Below are 9,682 nucleotides of genomic sequence, written 5' to 3' on the forward strand. Positions count from 1 at the left end.
GTTTTAAATCTTTAAAAATTATATTGGCCATAGATTTTTGTCAATAGATGCCATTTTCAAGCTTAGTGCTTATAAGAAAATTTATACTTATAAATGTCTGTATTGGAAAAAAAATGTCGAAAAGAACAGACCAAATCCAAAGCAAGCAAAAGCAAAAACATAAATCTAGTGTTTGCCTCATAGGAAAAAAATTAGGGAATATTCTCTTCTTTTTCATTTTTATAAAGAGTTAGCAAAGGATTGATTTTGTATATTTGTAATAACAGTGAAGCCATCTGGTCCTGGTCTCAGTGGTTGCCCTGGTGATTATAATTAATATCTTAGTTAGCAATCTACTTGAGATTAAAAACAGCTTGATTCCAAAATTGTCCTACGCACAATTCCCTCCTCCTTTGTGCTGTTGTTGTACAAATCACTTCCTTTTGCATCTTGTTTCCTTCCATTCACAGATTTCTAAGTATTGTTTTTCAGTTTTTTAAATTTTATTTGTTCTGTTTAGATATACATGACAGTAGAGTGTATTTTGACATATTAGACATACATGGAGTATAACTTAGGATCCCATTCTTGTTGTACATGATGTAGAGTTTCACTAGTCATGTATTCATATGTAAACACAGGAAAGTTATGTCTGATTCATTTTGTCTTTCCTATTCCTATCCTCTCTCCCTTTCCTTCATTTCTTTTTGTCTAATCCAATGAACTTCTATCTGCCTCCCCTTATTGTTTTGTTAGCATCCATGTATCAGAGAGAACATTCAGCCTTTGTTTTTAGAGATTGGCTTGTTTTGTTTAGCATGATAGTCTCCAGATCCATCCATTTATCAGCAAATGCTATAATTTATTCTTCTTTATGGATGAGTAATATTTCACTGTACATATATATCACATTTTCTTTATCTATTCATCTGTTGAAGGACAGGCATTTAGGTTGGTTCTATAACTTAGCTATTGTTACTTAAGCTATTGTAAATATTGATGTGGCTGTGTCACTGTAGTATGCTGATTTTAAGTCCTTTGGGTATATTTTGAGGAGTGAGTAAACTGGGTCAAATGGTGGCTTCATTCCAAGTTTTCTGAGGAATCTTCATACTGCTTTCCAAAGTGGTTGCACCAATATTCAGTCCCACCAGCAATGTATGAGTAAACCTTTTCCCCCACAGTGTCACCAACATTTATTGTTACCCTTATTCTTGATAATTGCCATTCTGACTGGAGTGAGATAGAATATCAGTGTAGTTTTAACTTGCATTTCCCTAATTGCTATAGATGTTGAACATTTTTTCACATGTTTGTTGATCATTTATACATCTTATTCTATGAAGTGTCTGTTCAATTCTTTTGGGTTATTTGTTTTTTTGGTTGTTAAGTTTTTGAGTTCTTTGTGTATCCTGAATATTAATGCTTTGATGTGGTATCATCTTACAGGTGGTAAAGATTTTCTTCCCGTTCACACAGTCATTTTTAGGAGTGAGTTATTTTTAATCAGTTAGAAGACTTAAAGTAACTATAAACAAAAATACATTTTTACTATCTTTTATTATGTTTCCCTATGTAACTACTTTTAATGGGTCTCTTTATTCTTCATGTGAATTTACATTACTTTCTAGTGTTCAACTTGGAAGACTCCATTTACCATTTCTTGTAGGGCAGGTTTGCTAAGGAAGAACTCCTCTAGTTTTTGTTTTTCTGGGATTATTTTAATTTCTTTTTTATTTTAGAATGATATTTTTTGTTGCATTTGAAGTCTTAGCAGTCTTTTTTCCTCAGCCTTTTGGATATTTCATCCCACTGCCTTCAAGTAGACCATGTTTTTTTGATGAGGACTCACTGCTAATTTTATTGAGGATTTTTTGTACATACAGAATTACTTCTCTAAGGTGCTTTCAAGATTTTCTCTTTGTCTTTTAATAGCCTGACTTTGATATGTCTGAATGTAGATCTCTTTGTATTTATTCTTCTTGGAATTTATTGAATTTCTGAGATCAATGTTTTTCATCAAACTTGGGAAATTTTCAGTTATTATTTTTCAAGTATTCTTTCTGCCATGTTTTCTCTCCCCTGTCCTTCAGGTATACCCATTATACATTTGTTAGTACATATGATTGTATTCCATAGATTTATGAAGCCCTCTTCATTTTTCTTATTCTTTATTGTCCATTGCCCAAAATGAACAACCCTAATTGATCTATCTTCAACTTCACTGGCTCTTCTACCTCTAGTCTGCTGTTGAACTCTTCTGCATGTGTATGTTTTGGTACATCTTTAATACTCATCCAGGAAAATTAGAATTCTACCTTAACCTTCATTTTCTGCTTGTGCACAGAGACTCAAGGTCAACCAGAGGCAACAGCTAAGGGCCTTCTCATATCTTTCCTGAGAAGGCACACAATCCTATGCATGTATGTAAGACACTTGAGTATGGACTTCTAGATTCCAAGAACTATCGGTTTATTAATGCTTACTCCCCTGCTTTTCCTTTTAAGTTTCCTTGTTATTTTTTTTGCCCCTCTTATTTATTGCTATTTACTGACTCAAGCAGTATAAAATTAAATAATGGTTTCTAATAGTTCCAACAAATGCTCAACTGACAAAGCTGTTTACACTGGATCATCTCTAAGTCCGGTCAAATAAAAATAGCCTTATAATTGGGTAATCACTAGACTTTAAATAATGAAAATTCTCTGGGAACAAATAATGAGGCTTTAAAGGATTTACAACTTCATTGTGTTTGCCTCCTATGGTGTCTTTCAGACTGTTGGTTTTCACTATAATTGAGGGATATTTATTTTTCAAGGCTACTACAGAGTTATTCAGGGAGGTAAGAGGTGAGGGGCAGAAGATAGGAATGGGGTAAGTTAAAGAAAAGCTACATATCTCAGAGTTCTTACTGAATTTCCACTGTTTTTGTTGTTACTTGTTGTTTAATACCCCAGACTTCTAAGAAAATTGCTTCTCAACATTTTTGAGTTTGTTATTGCTTTTATGGAGGAGAGAATTTTCTCCTTTGTGAGGAGGAAACCAACAGGTTCTGTCATTTTTGCTGACATCGGTCTCTAATTTGTATGTTAAAACCATATTGCAGGACATAAAAGTGCCCTCTTACTGTCTCAAATAAGAATATAAGCAAGATTAGTTTTATATACAAAGGGATAAGAGGATCCTATGAAAATTTAAGGACACAAATTCATAGATACTTACTGCTTTACTATCCCTGTTCTATTTTATAGCATCTGTATTTCTATTTCCTTAGCTTCAATTCAATTATCAGGGTATATATAAAAAAGATGCATCTCATTTCTCTTTAGAACTTTCCATATTAGAGCACTTGAAGGGCTTCTTCCAAGTGTTTGGTGAATCTACCCTGGAGTTGGCTGCCTCTTTAGCTGTGGTGAGATGATGTGGTATAATATATAAGTCTCTAAAATTGTACTTTAAGCAAAAATATGCATAGGAAGATTTCCATGTGAAAGATGGAACAAGGTGCAATGTACAGTTCTGCATGTGTGGCATAATGTTTTTGTTATATATATTGGTGACTGAAAAATTATGATCAATGTATATTTATTTCAGGGGAAGATACAATCCAGTTCATCAGAAGACAGTGAATGCCAAGAAAGGACCAGTAAAAAAGATTATAAAATCAAACCACCTTCCAAAACTCAATCCATAATTCCGGAACTGGGTGGATTACTATTTATTCCTTCTTTTTTTCCATCTGTACTATTCAACTGGTGAAGTTAATGTTCGATACATTTTTCAGGAATGAATAGATAAGAAAGAGCTTCCAAACTTCTCTTTAGCTCTTCTTCCAGAAGTTTATTCCTTTGTCTGCATGAATGCATTTTTCTCTAGTTACACTGAAATATCTAATAGAAATACTTGTGATTTTTAAAATATCTTAGAAAACCTCAAGTTTGGCATCATTATACTCACTTTTTAATTTTTTTTTTAGTTGTTGATGTACCTTTTATATATATGCAGTGCTAAGAATCAAACTCAGTGCCTTATGCGTGCTAGGCAAGTACTCCACCACTGAGCCACAACCCCAGCCCTATACTCACTTTGTATAATATATTCACGAGCTGTCTACAGTAACATTGCTATTATATTTGGTTTCTAGTTGTCTGTTAGCTAAAAATATGAGTTTATAAAAAGATTTTGCTGTTTTAGGCTATGTCATGCTTAGCTTTTAATTCACAGTTTAAACAAAATTTCAAATCAAATGCATGTTAGATTTTGACTGATATATTAAGGTGTTATGAGAACAGTCTTCAATCATGAATCAGCTTGTTTATAGTCCCCATTCTGCCACAAAGTAGATGATCTTGGATGGACAAGTCCCTTTATCTCATCTTTAATTTCCTATTCCTCTAAAATGACTAAGGCAATATAATTTTCTAAGGTTTCTTATCATTTCTAGAAAGTAAATATTTAATCATTAGATTCTGCCACTAAACATGTAGTGATTTAAGTCATTTTGTGATATTTATTAATTCATAATAATGGTCTAGTTCTTTGGACCAAAGAGGTAAGTGTAGTTTTCAGCTAATGGTCTCACCTATATCTAGCACTAAACCTAAATTCTATTCAGTATTACCGGTAATGAATACCAAAGGTATTTCTACAATCATCTCTATAGATGTTTATTTTCTTTAAGGAAGAATACACAAATTTCATATAGCCAAATAATTTTTATGTGACTTTAAAATGTAATGCAGAGAAATAAAGTAACTTCCTGTAAGTTGTTCTGCTTTGGAACTTTTTAGAAATATTTTCCCCTGATTTTAAGTAAACTACAGGTATTAGATACTGTGACCCTTTTTATTACACAAATGCTAGATTTTTATGTCTTTTAGTATGTTTCCTGGCCTTAGTAGAAAATTGATTATTTAAATAATGTAACAAGTATAATTATCAATGAAAAATAAACAAATTTGTTTCTTTTATACAGAAGTAAGCCATTTGGTGACCAAATGGAGGAACATTTGACATGGAGGAACATTTGAAGTTATCTCAAGCACTGGGACAGTATTAGTTAAACATCTTATCATGGGGATTCCTCTCATTCAGATGTTAGTTCTACAGGAGCTGTTTTGGGATACTTTCTGCATGTTAGAAAATGTCTAAAATGAAGTGATGGTATGTTGGTAGGAATAGTACAAAGTAGTTGGAAATGTGGGACTCTAGTCTATATTATAATACCTGTTTGCCTTTCTAATTTTCTAACTTGAATAAATCACTTTTTATGTTCCCATTTAAAAAGCTGGGAATGTTTACACTCACAACTGCATAGGGATTTCTGTGAAGATAAAAAAGTACCTTCTATTTGTTTATTTCTTCATAACCCTTTTCTCTCTGAGAAGAATATGAGTTAACTTTTACTAAATATAAAGGTGTAAAAACATTCACAACATAAAAGATAAAAATAAAAGGTGAAGCTTTGCAAGAAACTCCATCTAATTGAAGCTTTACCTTTAAGCCTCCTAGCTGCCAGTACAAAGAAGAAAAGAGTTACATGGTTATCATTTTTTACAGAAGTAATAAGCAAGTAGAAAAAGGTAATCTGAAGGTAATTTGTCATGTAAGGGTTTTTAAGAAAATGTGATCTTTATAATAATCAAAGAAAGATAATTGTTTGATATCTTTTATTTTATTTGATATTCAAATATGTATTGACATCAATATATCATTTTTTTTTAATTGGAAAGTTTAGAATTCATAAAAAAACAGTAAAATATTAGATTAGTAAATCATTTAATGTATTTCAAAGCTTTAATTTTATATTAAAATATGAGTATAATAATATTTAATATATTTCAAATTTTAAAATACCTAAATGTATCACAAAATATGATCAATTACCATTTATGAAAAATAAATGTTCAGATCCAAGATGGCGGGTAGAGGACTGCTGCATTCTGTTTTGCTCTGTGACCCTGGGACCCAAGTAGTGGGAATACTGTTTCTCTGCAAGTGATTAGAAAACCCCCAACAGCTGTTCCCATGCAGTAATCATGGCCACTGTGTCACATACTGCAGTGCAAAACTCCCAGCCACTCACCCATGCAGGACCTCTGTCTGAGTGCCCGAGCAGGGCCACCAGCATCAGCACCCGTACAGGAACCCCAGCCACACTCCCACACAGGACACCCAGCCACTGCCCACATGCAGGAACTCTGGCTGCCCCTCACTTGTGGACCCCCCCATCTACCAATCTTAAACCAAATAGCTGCTATTAAGATGTTTAAGGTTTTGTCACAATACATAGAAATGGTAAGTTATTAGATCTTTGAAAGCGTGAAAGAGGAATCTAAATAGTTGGTTAGTAGCAGGAGAAGAGAGAGAAAGTGGTTTGGGGGATACAAGTAAGTGGGAAGACTATTATAGAGTATAAAAAACAAACAGAAATATTTCCCAAGATGGAGGTTTCCCTGGTCCCCTCCATCTTGGGAAACTGCAAACACTGCCATAGTCCACTACATGCAGTAGCCTACACTTGGGGATACTACACAGGGTCTGGAGATAGCTGCCAGCCACAACATAGCATGCCACAGAACTGTTATCTCTGAACACACTGCCCCTCACCACCACCTAGCCCCACCAGACTGGACACCCCATTGCTGAAAGCAGCCACCTTCATCTTGGGACACCTTCACTGCCATCTTTAGTTGGGGCAACCCCCAACTTGGAACACTGGCTGGGGCTTAAAAGCAATATCAAGGTAACTTTTGTCTCCAACTCCCCCATCTCCCTGGCATTCCCTAACCTGCCATAGTGCTTGCATCTACGCCATCAGTCTTGTAGCTCACAAAACTTGGTTCTGAACTGCCCAATACAAAATAGCTCTCCAGGACAGGTACACAGCCCGCAGAACACAGCCCAAAGACCTCTGGAAAGAAAGGTTCTGATTGGGCATAGAAAGGGAGGGGATGAGTGAGTTAGTTTAGAGACCAGGAATTGTGAGGTTTACAGGTGGTATAAGGAGATAAGACTAGGAGCACACATCATACAAGCAGGCACCAAAGGAGACCCTTGGGGTGCAGTCTCCCATCAGAGACAGGCAAGTGCTATAGCCCACTCCAGGAGCTACGCTCCCAAACCAACCCTCCCACCCTAATAACTTTCATCATCCTGAGGGTGGAGTTACCAGCAAACAACAGATAACCCCACCTATTGGACAAGAAGGGTAGCAGGAAAGATACTGATCTCCAGCAAAAACAATCCTTGTATTTTCCTTCAAGATTTTTTTTTTCCTCTCTTCTCTCGCCCTCACATCCCTGACATTTTTGAAACCAAGTACTTTTCATGAATTAGGCTACTGAGGACTGGGATGTATGAATACTATACTACAATTGTGTTATATATTGTTTTATCTCCTATTTTTACATTTTTTATTTTTCTTAATATTTCTGTTTGTTTTTTGTACTCTATTGTCTTCCCACTTTCTTGTCTCCCCAAAACAACTTTCTCTCTCTTCTCCTGCTATTAACCAACTATTTAGATTCCTCTTTCACGCTTTCTAAGATCTAATAACTTACCATTTCTGTGTATTGTGACAAAACTTTAAAGGTCTTAATAGCAGGTATTTGGTTTAAGGTTGTATATTGTTTGTATTGGGATCTGTTAATATTGTTCTCCCCTTGAAAGGAGAGGTATTAGAATCCAGCAGGGACACTATAAGCCTATAGGGTAAAAACTGTAATGCCTCAGATCCACAGTGCTAGAAGGAAAGACACATGAACAACATAAAAAAAACAAAAACAAGGGATAAAATTGCCCCAAACAAACAAAGATACTATATTATCAGAATCCATAGCCAGCACAACAGAAGAAATTACTGAGAAGGAGTTCAGAGTGTACATAATTAAAATGTTCTGTGAATTAAAGGAGATATAAGAGAGCAAATACAGGCAGCAAAAGATCATTTCAATAAAGAGCTACATAAGCAAATACAGGAAGCAAAAGATTACTTCAATAAGGAGATAGAGGTTCTGGGGGGGAAAAAAAACAGAAATCCTTGAAATGAAGGAAACAATAAACCAAATTAAAAACTCAGTAGAAAGCACCACCAACAGATTAGATCACTTAGAGAACAGGACCTCAGACAGTGAAGACAAAATATATAATCTTGAAAAGAATATTGGCCACATGGTGAAGAAGGTAAGAAACCATGAGCAGGATATTCAAGAATTATGGAATAACATAAAAAGATTAAATTTAAAAATTATTGGGATAGAGGAAGGAATAGAGTTCAAACCAAAGGAATGAACAATCTATTCAATAATATCAGAAAGTTTTCCAAACATGAAGAATAAGTAAAATACAAGAGGCTTACAGGACACCAAATGTATAAAATCACAACAGATCCACACCAAGTTACATTAGAATGAAAATGCCTAGCATACAAAATAAGAGAAGTTTAAAAGCCACAGAAGAAAGCATCAGATTACATATAGGGGAAAACCAATTAGGATATCTGCAGATATTTCAACCTAGACTCTGGAATCTAGAAGATTGTGAAACAACATATACCAAGCTCTGATAGAAAATGGATGCTTAACCACTAATCTTATATCCAGCACAATTAAGCTTTAGATTTGATGATGAAATAAAAACCTTGCATAATAACCAAAAGTTAAAAGAATTTACAATTAAAAAGCCTGCGACTCAGAACATCCTCAGCAAAATATTCCATGAAGAAGAAATGAAAAACAACAATGAAAATCAGCAAAAGGAGTATTACACTACAGGAAATACTTATCAAAGGAGACACCAAATCAAGTTAAATAACAAAAATAAACATGACCAAGAATACAAGTCATGTCTCAATAATAAACCTGAAAGTTAATGTTCTAATCTTACCAATCAAACAACATGGACTGGAAAATTGGAATTTAAAAAAAATCCAACAATATGCTGCCTTCAAGACACTTGTCTCATAGGAAAACACATCCAGGGACGGAAGGTGAAAGATTGGGAAAAAACATACCACTCACATGGACTGCAGAAACAAGCAGGGGTTTCCATCCTTATATCAAACTTCAAGCCAAAGTTAATCAAAAGGGATAAAGATGGACATTTCATACTGCTTAAGGGAACCATAAATCAAGACAACAGTTATATATGCTTCAAACAATGGAACATCTACATCAAACAAACTCTTTAAGTTCAAGAGTCAAATAGACCACAACACAATAATACTGGTTGACTTTAACACACCTCTTTTATCACTGAATAGGTCTTCCAAACAAAAGCTAAACAAACTAGAACTCAATAATTCAATCAAAAACTCAGACTTAACAGACATATATAGAATATTTCATCCATCAGCTTTCTTAGCATCAAGTGGATCCTTTTCTAAAATAGACCATATTTAAGGCCACAAAGCAACTCTTAGCAAATACAAGAAAGTAGAGATACTACCTTGCATTCTATCAGATCATAATGGAATGAAATTAGAAATCAATGATAAAAAATAGAAGCTACTCCAACACCTTGAAACTAAACAATATGCTATAGAATGAATGGGTTGCAGAAGACATCAAAGATTAAAAAATTCTTAGAGGTAAATGATAACAGAACATATCAACTTTGTAGGACACTATTAAGGGAGTACTAAGAGGAAAGTCCATTGCATGGGATTAATTCCTTAATATAAAAAGTCAACAAATAAATGACC

General features: G+C 34.3%; 1 protein-coding gene across 2 annotated transcripts in view; it reads left to right on the forward strand.

The window, feature by feature from the left end:
• Ccdc169 (coiled-coil domain containing 169) overlaps positions 1–5,599 on the forward strand; it is a 51,430-nt gene extending 45,831 nt beyond the window's left edge. For both annotated transcript variants that reach the window (XM_076872308.1, XM_076872309.1), the window contains one exon: positions 3,574–5,599. In XM_076872308.1, coding sequence (XP_076728423.1) covers positions 3,574–3,673 — 100 coding nt within the window. In that variant the 3' untranslated portion in view covers positions 3,674–5,599. The remainder of the gene's footprint in view (positions 1–3,573) is intronic.
• The last annotated feature ends 4,083 nt before the right edge of the window (positions 5,600–9,682 follow it).

This window comes from Callospermophilus lateralis, chromosome 12 (genome assembly GCF_048772815.1).
Source record: "Callospermophilus lateralis isolate mCalLat2 chromosome 12, mCalLat2.hap1, whole genome shotgun sequence".
In the NCBI taxonomy this organism is placed as follows: domain Eukaryota; kingdom Metazoa; phylum Chordata; class Mammalia; order Rodentia; family Sciuridae; genus Callospermophilus; species Callospermophilus lateralis.